Here is a 19,814-nt window from a genome sequence, read left to right as displayed (position 1 = left end):
CCCTCCTCTCCCCACAGAGCCCAGCCGTGAGGCAGACAAAGGTTGAAGGGAAAGGAGGACATTGGTGAAGATACATACATTAAGAGTATAGCAGTAGGAATATATTACTGACCACCTGACCAGGATGGTGATGATGACTGAAATGCTTCAGGGAGATTAGAGAGGCTACAAAAACAGAAAACCCAATAATAATGGGGGCTTTCAGCTATCCCCATATGTCACCTCAGGAAGATGTCAAGCTGTCTGGAGGGGCTCAAGAGCATGAGTACCAACTTCAAGGCAGACCATTAAGAAACAGGGCACAAACCCCTTACTGATTGTGAGTTCTATACTTAAATTTCACCAACCAAATAACAAGTGTAAACTCCTCAGGCACTATAACAGCCTGACGACGGAGTCACAGACAGTCCCCTGGGTAACCCAGTCTATCTTGCCACCTACACATGCTTGCCTCTGTAACAGATGGTCCCTTACACCAGATACTCTCAACAATGTTTAGATTACTTCCAATCCCAAAGGACCTGTCACTTACCACAGGTCAATTGCACTTTAGATTTTACACCGAAGACAATGCTTGTAGCCAATCCTATAATATACTAACTAAAGATTTATTTACCAAGGAAAAGGTTATTTACAAGGTTAAAGCAGGTAAACATACATACATAAATGAGTTACACTCTTAGGTTCCAAAAGGAGATAGAAACTTCTGTAATATGCAAGCTCTATATGTCCTTTAGAGCTAACCTAGGCTAAGCAGCTGGGGATCCCATCCTTATGCTTAGAAAACTTGCCCTTCCAAAAGTCCAAGCAAAACAGAGATACAGTTTCTTCTCGTCAGGATTTTTATCTTCCCTCCAGGGTTTAAGCGATGGGATGAGTTCACCCGCATATCTCCTCTTCTTGGAGGGGAGTGCAGTGGAAGACAATTAATAAAAGTCTTTGTTCTTTGATGTTTCACAATGTCTCATTTCGTTTCAATGGGCCTTCTTGGTGGGCAGGACCTAACACCCTCTGTAGGAAGCCAGCATTTTACAATAATTAATGCTCCTTTCCTGCTTGATGACTTACACAATCACAGAGGATTACAATGCAAACACTTAATATCACTTTAAAATATGAGGTGCAGATGTTATAAGTGAGATTAATATATGCAGTAGGGCTGTGAAACGATTACAAAAATTAATCATGATTAATTGAAGTTTTAATCAAATCATTAAATAATAGGTACTATTTATTTAAATATTTGTGGATGTTTTCTACATTTTCAAATATATTGATTTCAATTACAACACAGAGTAAAAAGTGTACAGTGCTCACTTTATATTATTATGGATTACAAATACATGCACTGTAAAAAAAACAAAATAAGTATTTTTCAAGTCACCTCATAAGTACTGTAGTGCAATCTCTTTATCATGAAAGTGCAACTTACAAATCTAGAATTTTTTTTATATATAACTGCACTCAAAAATAAACCAATGTAAAACTTGAGAGCCTACAAGTCCACTCAGTCTTAACTTCTTGTTCAGCCAATCATTAAGACAAACAAGTTTGTTTACATTTATGGGAGATAATGCTGCCTGCTTATTATTTACAATGTCACCTGAAAGTGAGAACAGGCATTCCCATGGCACTGTTGTAGCTGGCGTTGCAAGGTATTTACATGCCAGATATGCTAAACATTTGAATGCCCCTTCATGCTTCAACCACAATTTCAAAGAACATGCTTCCATGCTGATGCTGGGTTCTGCTCGATAACGATCCAAAGCAGTGTGGACTGATGCACATTCATTTTCATCATGTAAGTCAGATGCCACCAACAGAAGGTTGATTTTCTTTTTTGGTGGTGCGTTTTGTAGTTTCTGCACCAGAGTGATGCTCTTTTAAGACTTCTGTCTGCATGTTCAACACCTCAACCCTCTCAGATTTTGGAAGGCACTTCAGATTCTTAAACCTTGGGTCGAGTGCTGTAGCTATCTTTGGAAATCTCACATTGGTATCTTCTCTGTGTGTTTTGTCAAATCTGCAGGGAAAGTGTTCTTAAATCAAACAACATGTGCTGGGTCGTCATCCGAGACTGCCATAACATGAAATATATGGCAGGATGAGAGTAAAACCACAGAGAAGGAGACATACAATTCTCTCCAAAGAAGTTCAGTCACAAATTTAAGTAATGCATTAATTTTTTAACAAGCGTCAGCAACGTGGAAGCATGTCCTCTGGAATGGTGGCCTAAGCGTGAAGGGGCATACAAATGTTTAGCACATCTGGCATGTAAATACCTTGCAACACTGGCTACAAAAGTGCCATGCCAATGCTGTTCTCACTTTCAGGTGACACTGTAAATAAGAAGCGGGCAGCATTAACTCCCATAAATGTAAACAAACTTGTTTGTCTTAGTGATTGGCTGAACAAGAAGTTAGACTGAATGGACTTGTAGGCTCCAAAGTTTTACATTGTTTTGTTTTTGAGTACAGTTATGTAATAAAAAAAATCTACATTTGTAAGTTGAACTCTCACAATAAAGAGATTTCACTACAGTACTTGTATGAGGTGAACTGAAAAATACTTATTTTGTTTTATTTTACAGTGCAAATATTTGTAATATAAAAACAGAGTGAGCACTGTACACTTTATATTCTGTGTAGTAACTGAAATCAATATATTTGAAAATGTAGAAAAACATCCAAAATATTCATAATAATTTTCAATTAGTATTCTCTTATTGTTTAATAGCAATTTTTTTAATCTAGTTAATTTGTTTTGAGTTAATCACTTGAGTTAACTACGATTGACAGCCCTAATATGCAGCATCCTACAAGCATTTCATAAAGTATAAACACATACTTATAAACTTAGCATCTATTTTAACAATACTAACACACAGGTGAGCCAGACTGGTTTCCAGCTATGTATTGGGTAGTGTTCTGTTGAGACCTAGGGGCCTTGGCATGAGGTGGCACCTGGTCTGCCAGGCGTCACAGAAGGGATGAAGAGAGAAAATTTCTGGACACCATTAATGACTGCTCCTTGGAGCACTAGTCCTGGAACCTAGAAGGGGAGAGGCAATTCTTTATTTAGTCCTAAGTGCAGCACAGGATCTGGTCCAAGAGGTGAATATAACTGAACTGCTCAGCAATAGTGACCATAGTGTAATTAAATTTAATAGCTTTGTAGGGAGAAACGTACCAAAGAGACCCACCACAGCAACATTTAACTTCAAAAACGAGAATTTTTTTTAAACACAGAAGGTAGTTAAATGGATATTAAAAGGAACTGTCGCAAAAGTGAAATGCCTGCAAGTTGCATGGGAAACGATTAAAAAAATATAACAGAGGCTGAAACTAAATGTATACCCCAAATAAAAACGAACAGTAAAAGGCCCCAAAAATGCCACATCAGCAAAACAGCAGAGTAAAAGAAGCAGATAGCAACATAAAGGCATCCTTTAAAAACTGGAAGTCAAACTGTAGTGAGGAAAATAGAAGGAGTGCTAACCCTGGAAAGTCAAGTATAAAAGTATAATTAGGCAGGCTAAAAAAGAATTTAAAGAACAACTAGCAAAAATTAACAGCAAAAGTGTTTAAGTACATCAGAAGCAGGAAGCCTGCCAAACAATCAGTGGGGTCACTGGACGATCAAGGTGCTAAAGGAGCACTCAAGGAACATAAAGCCATTGCAGAGAAGGTAAATGAATTCCTTGCATTAGTCTTCACTGCAGAGGATGTGAGGAAGATTTCCACACCTGAGCCATTCTTTTTAGGTGACAAATCTGAGGAATTGCCCCAGATGGAGGAGTTGAGGAAGTTTTGGAACATACCAAAAAGTTAAACAGTAATAAGTTACTAGAACCAAATGGTATTCACTCAAGAGTTCTGAAGGAACCCATATATGAAACTGCAGAACTACTAACTGTGCTATGTAATCTATTGTTGAAATCAGCCCCTGTAACTGGTGACTGGAGGATAGATAATGTCATGCCGATTTTTAAAAAAGTTTCCAGAGGCAATCCTGGCAATTACGGGCCAGAAAGCCAAACTTCAGTACCAAGAAAATTAGTTGAAACTATAGTAAAGAACAAAATTATCACAGACAGATGAACACAATATGTTGGGGAAGAGTCAACAGGTCTTTTGTAAAGGGCCCTCACTAATTTATTAGAATTCTTTGAGGAATCAACAAGCATGTGGCGATCTAGTTGAAATCGTGTACTTGGACTTTCAGAAAGCCTTTGACAAGGTTCCTCACCAAAGGCTCTTAAGCAAAGTAAACAGTCATGAGATAAGGGGGAAGGTCCTCTCATGGATCAGTAACTAGTTAAAAGATAGGAACAAACAGTCAGCTTTCACAGGGGAGAGAGATAAATAGCAGGGTCCCCCAAGGATTTATGCTGGGACCTGTGCTGTTCAACTTGTTCAAAAATATTCTGGAAAAGAGGATAAACAGTGAGGTGGCAAAGTTTGCAGACAGTACACAATTCCTCAAGATAGTTAAGTCTGAAGCTGACGGCAAAGAGTTATAAAAAAACCCACAAAACTGGGTGAATGGGCAACAAAATGGCAGAGGAAATTCAATGTTGATAAATGCAAAGTAATGCATTTACTGTAATGTTCTGTGATTCAGTCCATTAAATGGATAAGAACAGATACTACACTTGATAGTTGCCCTGTTCTGTTCATTCCCTGTGAAGCATCTGCAACTGAACATTGTTGGAAGACAGGATACTGGGCTAGATGGACCACTGGTCTGACCCAGAATGGCCTTTTTTATTCATGGGTGGTGTGGAAAATGAAAAAGAGGATAACAAAATAAGCGAGGAGTTACACACCAGGAAGAGGGGGGAGGAAGAAAGGAGAAAGTGTTTCAGATGAGCCACACACAGAAAATGCTGCCTCCAAAAAGCCACTTCTGGAAGAAGTGTCAGGATTGGCGAATCATTTGACTGGGGCAGGAATGAAAAAAAACAAACAAAAACGAAACAAGTGCAGAAAGGAGAAATGTATTGGTGCAATGCTGCCACAGCTCTAAAGAAGCAGGTGGGAGCTTCAGCCCGGGAGACTATTTCTGCAAATGCACAGGGATGTTCTGAAAAATTCATCCTGAAGTGCAATACACCAAAATGCAAATATTGAACTGTAGGACATAGATTTAAGATAGTCTTTTATACTTGTGAATATATTCCATTAGAATGCAGCCTCATTTGTCCTGCTTAGTTGACGTACATCACAGCAGAGTGAGAACATCAGAATATACTGATGTAACTACTTTGGCCTTATTTAAATAAAAAAAATTCTGATTGCTCTGTTGCCCCCTCTTTCTGTGATGCTGTGTGTTGGGGAGAAGGAAAGAAGATGCTCCTAGTTACTTCCCCTCAGCTGGTGACAATGCACCATGACACAGTGACATTGTGTCGTTCAGGATCTGACCAGGCAGAAAAGATATAATGGAAATGGTCCTACATTTCAAAAGCAAAATGTTAACAAGTCTGTATGTGATTAAATATAATGTACTAAAGAGTTTCTTAAGTAAGAGTAAATGCCTGCATTAGGCAACTGCATGCAAATTCAAACTATCAAGAAAGCAAGTACTTAACCACAGTAAATGTATGTGTAAATAAGCAAAGGAACGCTAAAGGAATATGGAACTTTCAAACCTTCTTTACTGGTTAAAGGTATACCCCAAAATTGATTACTTTAAAATATTATTCTAATCTCCTTTGTATTTCTCTATTTAAATTTTGGTTTATAACATATGACAATACAAGTCTGAAAACTATGATATGATTACTGCTTCATTTGTTCCCACAAACCTGAATATTCCATAAATTACCTTAGATCTATAAATTATGTTAAAGGCAGCTGATTCACAATTCCTTTTGTTAGTGTCTATACCACTCTGGAAAAGTGAGAATATAGGAAATTACTCAAATTCTAATTTGCAAATCTCTCTGGTTTCAATTTAATGGCATTCCCCTTACCCCTAAAGTTGTTATTTTATCAAATCCTTTAAGTTTAAGTCAGAATAGTACATTTTTCTACATTCCTCACTCAATCAGGTCTTTATTCAGTCAATGAAGAAACATAATGGAGTAATCCGTTATTACAACTGCTATTTTACACCCCAGTGCACCATTATTGGCTAATCATTTTTGCAAGATATGCTTGCAGCTGGCCTCCTACATTCAGAGACTACCAATGAAAGCAGGTCATATCCCACAGAAGGAATGGCATGAGGCTCATAAAAGCTTCCAATGAACACACCATAAGCCTTGATAGCTTGGAGCTAGACCCATCTAAATATTATGTAGGCTGCAGAAATCGAAAGTGACCTTGCTGTTGCATTACAAATGTTCCAGTGCTGCACTAATAACAAATTTTGACCAACTTCCCCTACTGTCATCAAATACTGTATATGGAACAGAAGGTCAGTACCGTATTGTAAAATTGCTTACTAAATCCTCTGCCTATAAATCAGAAATACTGTCAGACTGGATATCAAGTTTCTGATTAATGTTTTAAGCTTAACGTGCTACAAGATACGAAAGTTTTGATAATTTTTTAGAGTAAAACAAGGTTATTTACCTTGTCAACTGCAGCCCTCCAACTATGCTTCTTCCGTAAATTCTCAATCTTGTAAGTTTAATGCAACGCACATGGGTCAAAAATCACTTTGTAGTGAATGTTTAAACAGAGTTATAAGCCTACAGGTTCAGATACTGAGACTATGCTTAAAAAGCAAAGGTAGATAAGCCTGCTATTTCCAATTCATGCAGAGCAGCAAACATACATTCCAAACTCTAAAGACATTGGAGAGAGAAAGAGTGTAGATCTAAGGGAGAAACAAGGTATTAGAACTACAAATTACAGTTAAGCAATTTCCTTTTTTCCTTTCCCAAATTGCTTCCACAGTTCTCAACCCCCGAAGACTAGCAAGCAGCAACCATTAAGAAATTAAGAGTTGCAATAATTAAACAAACACTGCCCTACTAAACTGGGCATCTGACTGCCCTCCAACTCTAAACAATAAAGCTTCTAGAAAGTGTGCTTTGAGTTCCAAGTGGCAGTTTGGCCAATATCTGCACCAGCAGACAGACGAGCCACTTTTATTACAGATGACTGAATTCTAATGCTCACTCAGTGTGGGTCATATTCTAAACACTCAGCAATGCATGTGAGAGACGGTTTGGATAAATACTCCCTAAAGATTATTTGGGTATAAAAAGCTGAGACTATTGAGGTAGTTGCTAGGTAGGAAAACACAGGAGAGAATACAAGGATACTGATGGCCTGGTGTACCGTCATTGTGATTAATGTATAAACAGGTTTTTTATATCTATAGATATACTGTATATATAAACCCACTTAGAAAGATGTGTACAGATGTAATTTCCCCTATAGTGATCCCCAAAAGACAATGTGTAAGTGATGTCCTAAAATGTTTTAATCCTAAAAAAATAAAACCCTAAAGATGTTTTGACATCTAAAAAGGTATGGAGTCTAAATTTCCCTGGATCACAATGAAGTGTGGTAAAAAATATTTGGAGGATGATGGTCTGAACCAAGTGGAACTCGGAAAACAATTTAATTATAAATTTGGAAAGAGAACAAAGGACAACTTAGAGTGAATGGTGGATCAGTCATTAAAGACTGCATTTCACTCACTCTTCTCAAAGATCTGATTGGAATTAAAAATCAAAATACTAAAAATAAATAATACTTAGCTCTTATCCAGTGCTTTTTATCCATATATTTTACAATTTCCTTAGTAGCAGGCAAAATAAAAAGCACTCCGCTAAAGGCTCAGAAGGTGACTCCATTAGCACTGTGTTGTGATCCAGCAGAAATACATTCACCAGTTCTTAAAGGAATCTTGTAAGATGGCAGGACTGAACATAGTGGAGCTATCTGCTGCATGATGACATGGTCATGGGGCTAAAAGATGTGTGTTGTGGCTAGTCCAAGATAAATTATGTGGAAGCAGCCAGGCCTTGCATAACTTTTCTGTCAGATTTGGGGAAAGTCATGAGCAGCAACAGTGTTTTGTCACCTACGGCCATCACTTTCTCACTTTGTCTGCTGGCAGAAAATATTTTGTTGGGTTTTCTAGCAGCATGAGTTTCTTTCATTCATCATTATCCTCATCCCCCTCACCTTCCTCAGCCAAGCTCCATCTACCAGTCCCCTCACTGATTTAGTTGGGGATTGGTCCTGCTTTGAGCAGGGGGTTGGACTAGATGACCTCCTGAGGTCCTTTCCAACCCTGATAGTCTATGATGATTCTATGACACAATCTAATTCACATTACTGCTGGACTGCAAAATATCAAATCTATTATGAGTGTTTTTCCCAAATGAAGAAAGGTTTAACACCTCTGCTAGCTGGTAAAGCATTCCCTGAAATGCTTGGAGGTCACTAGGAGACAAGTGCTTCGCTGGATACAAGCCCTACCTCCAGGAGCATATATGGAGGAATCTACACTAAGCCTGAGTTTGCTGTGGATTCAAATAGACGCAGGGGGCTCAGGATGAGGAGACTGATGTACACCAAGCACAGAAGCCTCAAATGACAGAGATTAAAGAGGAACATAAACAAAGGTTGAAAATAGGGCAAACTAGTCAGGACCAAGCTGGCTGCTTTTTTGTGGGGGGGATAATGCCAAAAAGATATGGAAGACTGAGTCTAATTCCATAAATGTCTACAAAGTGAAGTCTAAGTACTATATGCACCAACAGGGGGAGCATACCCTTCCCAAGTAGACCTTCTGCTACATAGGAGAAATAGGTGGAAGATGGTCATGAAGCATCAAAACAGTATAACTACCACACTGGAATACCTAAGCATCAGAAATTGTATTGTAATGGGAAGCCAGATGTGTGACCGTAAACTGATGCAACAATATTTTGTTCCTGACACAGTCTTCTCTTGTAGTTTTCTTGTGATTAAGCTATGAAAATAGAAAAAAAGACTTTTCAAAATATCTGAAAAAAACTTGAGAGTAAAGAACAAGTTAAGGAAAGATGCCTAATGGACAGAAAGTAGGGAAACAAACCCTTGTCACTCCACAGCCCTTATAAAAGGGCTAACCAGTAAAAGGTTTGACATAGTCTCTAGTATGTTAGTGCCAAAGCAAGGAAGTCTAGCCACTAAAACTGTGACTCTCAAATAGTGTGTGGCTATGTCAGTTAAGTAGGGGCTCAAGAAAAGTCCTTTGTACAGGGACCTAAATACATTTTCCAAAATCTTAGCACACTGCTTACATTAGCTGATTCTTATGCCCTCCATTCAGAAACACTACTTTAGACTGATCTGATACAGAGAATGTACCGGTTCTACACTTGATGCACCAGGTACACAGAAAAAAAAGAACAGGGTGGCGAACCTTTAAGTGCTAGTAGCAACTGAAAGAGAACTGACATCAGTTTGTACATTTAGGGGTTCTGAAATCCATGAAGCAGTGGCAGAATGTACCGTATGCTGGGAGGGGGAAGAGATGTATGCAACCCTTAAAACACTTTGGAAGTTCTGTCTGAGTCTTGTCCCCAAAGTTAAGACAAAAGAATGGGAATCCACTGCAACTTGTGTTTTCGAAAGAAACAATTTCAAATTACTGACATCCTTAAATATATTACATCCACACAATACAGAGCTATATGAGTTTAGTACTTTGTGAAAATGTAACAGGGCAGCAGGACTCTTCTGGTAATTCGTCCTGTCAGCAAGTTTTAGAACCCTGCATAAAAGGCACTGACCGTCTGCTTTAATCACAGGGGTAAATCTGGCTCATGAACTTAAACTCTAGACATAGGGGAGGTGGCAGTGACTTTCTAGACAGAGGAAAATGGAGAGTTAGGAAGAGGTATTCCTGTGACAGCTAGTCACACAGGAAGCAGAGACTATGTTTTCTGTTGTATTATTGTTTTTGGGTTACTAATAAAGCCAAGCCCCAGGAAGGGAATGCGTTTGGATGTTAACTTGGGGTCTGTGCACTCCTCGGAGGATGGGGGACTTGCAGTTTGATATATAATAAAAAGATTCCCATTAAAATTTCCATATTCTACTAAATCTTAATAAGGTGATAATGCTGTTTATAACTGTAGATTTGAAAAAAATATCACTATTTCTAAAGTTCAGGCAGCGTAAACCCTGGCAAGTAATGTGTTTTCAAACAAAAATATAGAAAAATTTATTCCATGTTTGGAAATATATAAATGAAAGTAATCGTGCCTCTTAGCAAAAAAATTCAGTTCTCAAAGCTTTTTCTTCATGGAATGTATCACAGTGGCTGTATTTCATTGTCACTAAAGCTTGGAAAAAACATCTGGTGAGAACAGACTTGAAAGTAGCCAGAAAAACTGTGTGGGTGATTTTAAAAAAGGACATTTATCAAGAATATTTTGAACGAAAGAAATTAGAAGTAATATTCTAAGACTGTTCAGAAAAGTAAAATTGGATGTAGTTATAATTTAGTCTTAGTAGAAAAGACCACAGTAACAGTAAAATGTTACATACCAGTGACTGAAATTTTCTGAAAGGGTAGTCAGGAAGTCTGGAGAAGAATTCTTGACCTTCAAGGCATGACAGAACAGGTGTCAAGGCTATGCTGAAATCCAACAATGACTACATTTCCCCTGAAATGTAGTTGTGTGAGAATGATCCTTGAAAAGTGTGTGTTTGGGTAGGTGGATTATCAAGGGTTAGGGGTGACGAATAGCAAGTGGCTGAGGGTGGTACCCTGAAGAGAACACACCTTCTGAAATACTTCTGAGCTCCACTGGTCAAACTTAGAGGCCTAACTCCCAGGTATAAGAGAAGCCACACTTAAAGGCAATATCTTTTTCACCAACCAGCTATAGTTAAGAGATGGAATTTGCATAATTCCTTAAAGGGTAAAAAAGACCAGCTTTGTCAGGTCATTAGGGCTGTGTGGAGGAGAAAAGAGCATTCACTGAGAAGACCCTGCCTCTTACCAGGAAGATAATGACAAACCGGAGAATATTCACAGAAAAGCAATAACTGATTAGGGGCTGGATAGACCGATTTACAAGGAAATATATATAAATATATAGCCTGGCTAAGTGAAGACTGACTAATGGTAGGAAAAGTCCACCAATATAGATAACAACTGTATGAGATAGAAGGGAGGGGAATTATTCAGCATAGTTTAAAAGGGGGAGAAGGGATATAAATAGAATCAATGCCATGAATGTAAAGGGGACAATTAGTCTGAGTATTAGGAAAACCTTACTTACATAAGAGCTATTAGCCTATGAAACAGTTTCCCAGAGGGGTGATGGAAGCCCTACTGAGTGGTACTTGCAAAACTGGGCTAGATAAACCACCAGTAAAACAACAGAGAACAATTTTGCATTGGCAAAAAGATGTGCCACAAACAGAGGCAGATAAAAGGAGAGTTTTGGAGGGGGTAGCTGCAGACTCAGTGCTTGAAAATAGTGGGATTTGGTAAGTGGTGCATGTAGTCTGCCTAGTTTGTTTGGTCAACTGTTTGTTCATTCTCTGTGTACAGGCTGCACAGCTGGGCTGTGGGCCCAGAGGCTCTACTCTTAGATCTTGATCAGTGCCTTGCCAAAGGCCCTGAGGCTCTAATCCTTGGAGTGCCCAGCTGTTTGAAGACAGAAGTAAATTGCTCTCAGGTGGTGAGGGGGTTGAGCTGAGCTGCTTGAAGCAGGGAAGAACTTGTTATAAAAAGTCACTGGCAAGGAGATGTCATGAGCCAAGAACAGAAGCAGCTAACAGGAGAGTTTTGGAGGAAGTTGAGAGAAGGCATTTTAGAGACTTTCACTCTAGAGTAAGCTGTGTTGTGATATCAAGATGGCCAACGATAGAGACCTGAAATGGTTGTACCATGTTCTCTTTCCTGCCTACAGCCAGAAGGGATGTCCTGCTCACAAAGTGTAAGTTGGTGACTGTCCTGGAGGAAATGATTCTTGGACTGCAGGGGCACCTTGAGAAGCTATTGAGAATCACGGTAGCTGAGGAGTTCCTTGGCAGCCAGGTTTGGAAAACAGCAGTACCCCAGGTTCAAGGAAGAATGGAGGTGGCCACCAAGGAATCGGGGAGAAAGAGGAAGTCAGAAAGCAGGCCAGGAGGTTTGTAAGCATCAGAGGCAAGAATTCAAGGCGACATTCTACACAGCAGGAGACAGATGGGGATGGGCAGGCTGTGGCCACCAGAGAGAATTCCACACAGCTGTAAATGTAAATAGATACCAAGTCCTCAATGTAGAAATATTGAAGATACCTCTCAAGATCAGGCAAAGAGAGAGCTGTACAGGACACATGTGGATGGCAACTTGGCCCAACCTGTAAGAAAATTAAGCTTGCCCACAAAGAGTTCTCCAACCATCCAAAGACGACATACGATAGTTGTTGGAGATTCAATTCTCTGAAGAACTGAAAGAACATTCTGCAAGGGACAAGTGGACAACAGGACAGCGTGCTGCTTTGCTGAGCCAAGACATGAGACATCACTCTAAGACTGGATAGGCTTCTAATGTCGACAGGCAAGATTCCATTGGTGATGGCTCATATCGGCATTAATGACATGGTCTTGCGGGATAGTAGTAGTCCATTGCTAACGATAATGACAATATTGTCGCAATTCTCATCTATGGCTATGCATATGACTCTGAAGTCCAAACCCTCATGCCCAGAGTCAGCTGAACTGAGACCATGGAAAGTCTGTATCCATGATGTTTGATGCTGCTTGAATTTGTTGCATATCAGTCCTGTTCTGAGCCATTTGCTCAAGTTCTTCGAGATTTATGCCAGACCACTAGAGACTGCTCTTCAAGCTATCTTTGAAGCACTTATATGGACAACCCTTTCTTTTTGCCCTACCTCAGCCCCCCATACAGGATCTGTTTTGGGAGGTGGTGGTCTTCCATTCTGATGACATGTTCAGTCCACCTACATTGTCCTCTCAGTAGCATTTCCTCAATGCTGGTTGTGTTTGCTCTCTCAAGGACCTTAATATTGGTCACTCTGTCCTGCTGGCAAATCTCATTATTGAGCAGAAGGCGTACATGGGAAATTGCTCAAGCTGTTTAATGTGCTGTCTATAAAGAGTCCATGTCTCAGAACCATACAGGAGAGATGTTAGGACCACTGCACTATAGATCTTCAGTGTGGTGGAGAGATGAATGTTGTGTTGCTCAAGGACTTTTGTTCGAAGTCAGCAAAAGGCCAGGCTGGCTTTACTGATTCTGGAGACTATTTCCTTACCAAGGGAACTGTCACTAGAGAGGGTTATGCCTAAACATTTTAACTGATCCACATTTTTCAGCTATTTGCCTGGGATGGGGATGGCTGGTGCCGGAGCACTGGAACGAGGTGGTGGTTGGAACAAGACCTCCGTCTTATCGAGACTGATGGTAAGGCCAAAGAGTTGAGATGCTCTTGACTTGTGGGATATCTCACAGATAACAGAGGACTTCATGGAACTCGGAAGCATGCTGAAGAATATCCAAGTCTTCCTCTTTGAGATCATTCCTAACTCATGAACAAAAGAAGACAGAAGATTCTGGAGTGAACCGTTGACAGCTAAGAGGTATAGGGTTTTGATTTTGTGGAACATCCTTCTATGGTGAGATGGCTGTATAGTTTGGGTGGCCTTCACCTCAGTAGAAGGGGAACCAATCTTCTCGTGGGCAAAATGGCTAGAGTAGTCAGGACAGCATTAAACTAATAGCAAAAGGGGAGGGTAAAAAGATGGAAGATAAGAACTCAGACCAAAACTGAAATTGCCTACACACTAATGCCAGGAGCCTGAGTAACAAACAAAAGGACTGGAATTGCTCATTTATGAGCATAAGTTCAATCTAGTTGTTATTAGTGAAACCCAGTGGGATGATTTGCACTATTGGATTATTAAAATCAATGGTTATAACCAATTTAAGAAGGACTGTATGGGCAAAATGGGAGGGAGAATAGCACTCTATCAGGGGTGGGCAAACTTTTTGGCCTGAAGGCCACATCCAGGTTGCGAAACTTAATGGAGGGCCGGGTAGGGAAGGCTGTGCCTCCCCGAACAGCCTGGCCCCTGCCTCCTATCTACCTCCACCCACTTCCCACCCCCTGACTGCCCGCCTCAAAACTCCCGACCCATCCAACCCCCCCGTTCCTTGTCCCCTGAATGCCCCCTCCCGGGACCCCTGCCCCAACTGCCCCTTCCCCCCATTCAATCCCCCTGCTCACTGTCGCGACTGCCCCGACTCCTATCCACACTCCCACCCCCATCCAACCCCTCCACCGCTCCCTGCCCCAGACTGCTCCAACCCCTATCCACACCCCACCCCCTATCCGCCCCCCACCAGAACCTCCACCCCATCCAACTGCCTCCTGTTCCCTGTCCCCTGACTGCCCGCCGGGACCCCCTCCCCTTACCATGCTGCTCAGAGCGGCATGAGCGCACAGCCACGCTGCTGTCCTGCCCGGCCAGAGCAGCGGGCCAGAGTGCTGGCGGCACAGCGCGCTGAGGCTGCGGGGAAGGGGGAACAGCGGGGGAGGGGCTGGGGGCTAGCCTCCCTGGCCGGGAGCTCAGAGACCGGGCAGGATGGACCCACAGGCCAGATGTGGCCCGCGGGCGGCAGTTTGCCTATCTCTCCACTGTGTGAAGAATGGCATTACCTGTTTCTAAGTTACTGATAACTCCAAGAAAATGATCTTGGAAAAAAAGCTGCATGATCATTGTGAATTTCAATTTGAGTGACATACGCTGGACATCTGATGCTGCCAGCACTAAATCATCCTTGGAATTTCTAAATATTATATATGAATTTCCTAACGCAAGAACTGTTGCAGCTACATGGGAAAATTTGTTATTAGACCTTGTATTAACAGATAAAGAGGAACTGATTGCTTAGGTACAAGCGATCCTGACCTGATCACATTTATAATGTGCAAGCAGAATAAAGTCAGATCAGTATACACTTGGTGCTTTAATAGAGCCAATTTTAAAACCTGAAAACCATTAAACCAAATCAGCTGGGACGAAGAATTTAATCAGAAAAATGTAAATGATAATTGGGAAACACTGAAGAGCACCTTAAAAGATGCTCCAAAAGCCACAATCCCATAAAAAGCTGACCTTGTTTAGAGAAGTGAAGGGAACAATAAAAACTTTTTTTAAAAATGATAGATAACAAATGGACAAAAGGGAAAGTTGATGGTAATTAATATAAATCAGAAGTTAGGAACTGCAGAAATTGATAAGGGAAGCAAAGGGACACAAGAGGAACTCTAGGGCCAGCAGTGTTAGGGACAATAAAAAGGAGTTTTTTAACTACATTAGGAACATAAAGAATCCTGACCATAATATTGGACCATTACCAGATGGAAGTGATAGAACAGTTAATAATAATGCGGAAAAGGCAGAAGTTAAATATTTCTGTTCTGTATTTGGGGGAAAAACAGTTGATATAGTCTCATCATATGGTGATAACACTGTTTCCATTCCACTAAAAGAAAAGGAGTACTTGTGGCACCTTAGAGACTAACCAATTTATTTGAAGATAAGCTTTCGTGAGCTACAGCTCACTTCATCGGACGAATCACAGAATCATAGAATATCAGGGTTGGAAGGGACCCCAGAAGGTCATCTAGTCCAACCCCCTGCTCAAAGCAGGACCAATTCCCAGTTAAATCATCCCAGCCAGGGCTTTGTCAAGCCTGACCTTAAAAACCTCTAAGGAAGGAGATTCTACCACCTCCCTAGGTAACGCATTCCAGTGTTTCACCACCCTCTTAGTGAAAAAGTTTTTCCTAATATCCGATCTAAACCTCCCCCACTGCAACTTGAGACCATTACTCCTCGTTCTGTCATCTGATACCATTGAGAACAGTCTAGAGCCATCCTCTTTGGAACCCCCTTTCAGGTAGTTGAAAGCAGCTATCAAATCCCCCCTCATTCTTCTCTTCTGCAGGCTAAACAATCCCAGCTCCCTCAGCCTCTCCTCATAACTCATGTGTTCCAGTCCCCTAATCATTTTTGTTGCCCTTCGCTGGACTCTCTCCAATTTATCCACATCCTTCTTGAAGTGTGGGGCCCAAAACTGGACACAGTACTCCAGATGAGGCCTCACCAATGTCGAATAGGCAGTACTCCAGATGAGGCCTCACCAATGTCGAATAGGTGATGCATACTGTGGAAAATACAGAAGATGTTTTTATACACACAGACCATGAAAAAATGGGTGTTTATCACTACAAAAGGTTTTCTCTCTCCCCACCCCACTCTCCTACTGGCTTATCCAAAGTAATCACTCTCCTTACAATGTGTATGATAATCAAGGTGGGCCATTTCCAGCACAAATCCAGGTTTTCTCCCCACCCCCAGTATGCCAACATTTTTATGGCTGACTTAGAACAACGCTTCCTCAGCTCTCGTCCCCTAACACCCCTACACTACTTGCGCTATATTGAGGACATCTTCATCATCTGGACCCATGAAAAAGAAGCCCTTGAGGAATTCCACCATGATTTCAACAATTTCCATCCCACCATCAACCTCAGCCTGGTCCAGTCCACACAAGAGATCCACTTCCTGGACACTACAGAGCTAATAAACGATGGTCACATAAACACCACCCTATACTGGAAACCTACTGACCGCTATTCCTACCTACATGCCTCCAGCTTTCACCCTGACCACACCACACGATCCACTGTCTACAGCCAAGCTCTGCGATACAACTGCATTTGCTCCAACCCCTCAGACAGAGACAAACACCTACAAGATCTCTATCAAGCATTCTTACAACTACAATAGCCACCTGCGGAAGTGAAGAAACAGATTGATAGAGCCAGAAGAGTTCCCAGAAGTCACCTACTACAGGACAGGCCTAACAAAGAAAACAACAGAACGCCACTAGCCGCCACCTTCAGCCCCCAACTAAAACCCCTCCAACGCATTGTTAAGGATCTACAACCTATCCTGAAGGACGACCCAACACTCTCACAAATCTTGGGAGACAGGCCAGTCCTTGCCTACAGACAGCCCCCTAACCTGAAGCGAATACTCACCAGCAACCACATACCACACAACAGAATCACTAACCCAGGAACCTATCCTTGCAACAAAGCCCGTTGCCAACTGTGCCCACATATCTATTCAGGGGACACCATCACAGGGCCTAATCACATCAGCCACACTATCAGAGGCTCGTTCACCTGCACATCTACCAATGTGATATATGCCATCATGTGCCAGCAATGCCCCTCTGCCATGTACATTGGTCAAACTGGACAGTCTCTACGTAAAAGAATAAATGGACACAAATCAGATGTCAAGAATTATAACATTCATAAACCAGTCGGAGAACACTTCAATCTCTCTGGTCACGCGATTTCTGATCTCAAAGTGACTATCCTTCAACAAAAAAACTTCGAAAACAGACTCCAAAGAGACTGCTGAATTGGAATTAATTTGCAAATTGGATACAATTAACTTAGGCTTGAATAGAGACTGGGAATGGTTGATTCATTATAAAAAGTAACCTATTTCCCCTTGTTTTTCCTTCCCCCCCTGCACTGTTCCTCAGACGTTCTTGTTAAACCCTGGATTTGTGCTGGAAATGGCCCACCTTGATTATCATACACATTGTAAGGAGAGTGATCACTTTAGATAAGCTATTACCAACAGGAGAGTGGGGTGGGGGGAGAGAAAACCTTTTGTACTGATAAACACCCATTTTTTCATGATCTGTGTGTATAAAAACATCTTCTGTATTTTCCACAGTATGCATCTGATGAAGTGAGCTGTAGCTCACGAAAGCTTATGCTCAAATAAATTGGTTAGTCTCTAAGGTGCCACAAGTACTCCTTTTCTTTTTGCGAATACAGACGAACACGGCTGTTACTCTGAATCCATTCCACTAGTATCTCTGGAGGATGTTACAGAGAAGTTACTAATGTTAGACATTTTTAAATCAGCAGGTCTGGATAATATTGTGCCAATTTTTAAAAAGGGTAAATAAGATGACCTAGGTAATTATAGGCCTGTCAGCCAGACATCTATCCTGGACAAGATAACAGAGATGCTGATATGAGACTCTATTAATACAGAATTGGAGGGTAATATAATTAATGCCAATCAATATGGGTTTATGGAAAATAGATCTTGTCAAAGTAACCTGATACGTTATTTGAAGAGATTACAAGTTTGACTGATAATAGTAACAAGTTGATGTAATATACTTAAAACTTCTGAAAATTGTACCACACATTTTGATTAAAAAACTATATAAAACAATATAAAATTAACATGGCACACATTAATGGATTAAAAACTGGCTAGCAAATAGGTCTCAAAATGTAACTGTCAACAAGGAATTATCATTGAGTGCATGTGCTTCCATTAGGGTCCCACAGAAACTGGTTCTTGGTCCTATGCTAGTTAACATTTTTATCAATGACCAGGATGAAATCAAAATCATCAATGATGAAGTTTACATATGATACAAAAATTTGGAGAGGAGAGGTAACTGATTCAGAGCGATCTGGATCGCTTGGTAAGCTGGGCTCAAGCAAACAATATTTGTTTTAATACAGCTAAATGTCAATGTACACATCTAGGAACAAAGAATATAGGCCACACTTACAGGATGATAGACTATCCTGGGAAGCAGTGACTCTGAAAAAAATGTGGGGGTCATGGTAAGTAACCAACTGAACACGAGCTCCCTGTGACACGCTGTGGCCAAAAGAGCTAATGCAATCCTGGGATGCATAAACAGGGGAATCTCAAGTAGAGATGTTATTCGACTTCTATATTTGGCACTGGGGCAACTGCCACTGGAACACTGTGTCCAGTTCTGGTGCCCACAATTCAAGAAAGATGTTGATAAATTGGAGAGGGTTCACAGAAGAGTCATGAGAATGATTAAAGAAGTAGAAAACATGCCTTATAGTGATAGATTCAAGGAGCTCAATTTAGCTTATTTAGCTTACCAGAGAGAAGGTTAAGGGGGACTGGATTACAGCCTATGGGTATCTACATGAAGAACAAATATTTATTTATGTGTTCTTCAATGTAGCAGAGAAAGATATAACATGTTCCAATGGCTGGAAGCCGAAGTTAAACAAATTCAGACAGGAAATGAGGGTAATTGTCTATTGTGAGAGTAATTAATTATTGGAACAATTTACTAGCAATCACGGTGGATTCTCCATCATGGACAAATTTTAAACCCAGATTGGATGTTTTTCTAAAATATACGATCTAGAAATTATTTTGACCAAGATATATGGCCTGTGTTATACAGGAGATTAGACTAGATCAGGGGTTGGCAACCTTTCAGAAGTGGTGTGCCGAGTTTTCATTTATTCACTTTAATTTAAGGTTTTGTGTGCCAATAATACATTTTAACGTTTTTTAGAAGGTCTCTCTCTATAGGTCTACATATTATATAACTAAACTACTGTCGTATGTAAAGTAAACAAGGTTTTCAAAATTAAAATGCTGATCTTACGCCGCTGGCCCGCTCAGCCCACTGCCAGCCTGGGGTTCCGTTCACCTAGCCTGGTAGCAGGCTGAGCGGGACCTGCGGCCGGGACCCCAGCTGGCAAGGGGCCGGCAGCCAGAACCCCAGACAGGCAGGGTGGGGGTGGGAATGTGGGGGGTGCAGGAGTCAGGGCAGAGGGCTGGGGGTGTGGGCTAGGGTCGTGGGCTAGGGTCATGGGGGTGCTCCCAGCCCCCTGCCCAGAGCGGCTCACAGCAGGGGGCTGGAGGGGATATGCCCTGATTTCACCCCACTTCCCCACCTCTTCTCCGTCTCCTCCCCGGAGCAGCGAGCGTGCA

General features: G+C 41.1%; 1 protein-coding gene across 5 annotated transcripts in view; it reads right to left on the bottom strand.

Annotated features, from left to right (window-relative positions):
- ORC5 (origin recognition complex subunit 5) overlaps positions 1-19,814 on the bottom strand; it is a 121,136-nt gene that overhangs the window by 16,626 nt on the left and 84,696 nt on the right. Inside the window, exon 14 of one of the 5 annotated variants that reach the window (XM_073328526.2) lies at positions 633-1,011. The exons of the other annotated variants lie outside the window; for them this stretch is intronic. Within the exon in view, the coding sequence (XP_073184627.1) occupies positions 955-1,011 (57 nt within the window). The 3' untranslated portion in view covers positions 633-954. Of the gene's footprint in view, positions 1-632; positions 1,012-19,814 lie in introns of those variants that run through there. 5 annotated transcript variants of the gene reach the window in all.

This window comes from Lepidochelys kempii, chromosome 1 (genome assembly GCF_965140285.1).
Source record: "Lepidochelys kempii isolate rLepKem1 chromosome 1, rLepKem1.hap1, whole genome shotgun sequence".
Classification (NCBI taxonomy): Eukaryota; Metazoa; Chordata; order Testudines; family Cheloniidae; genus Lepidochelys; species Lepidochelys kempii.
This window is presented reverse-complemented; position numbering and strand designations above follow the sequence as displayed.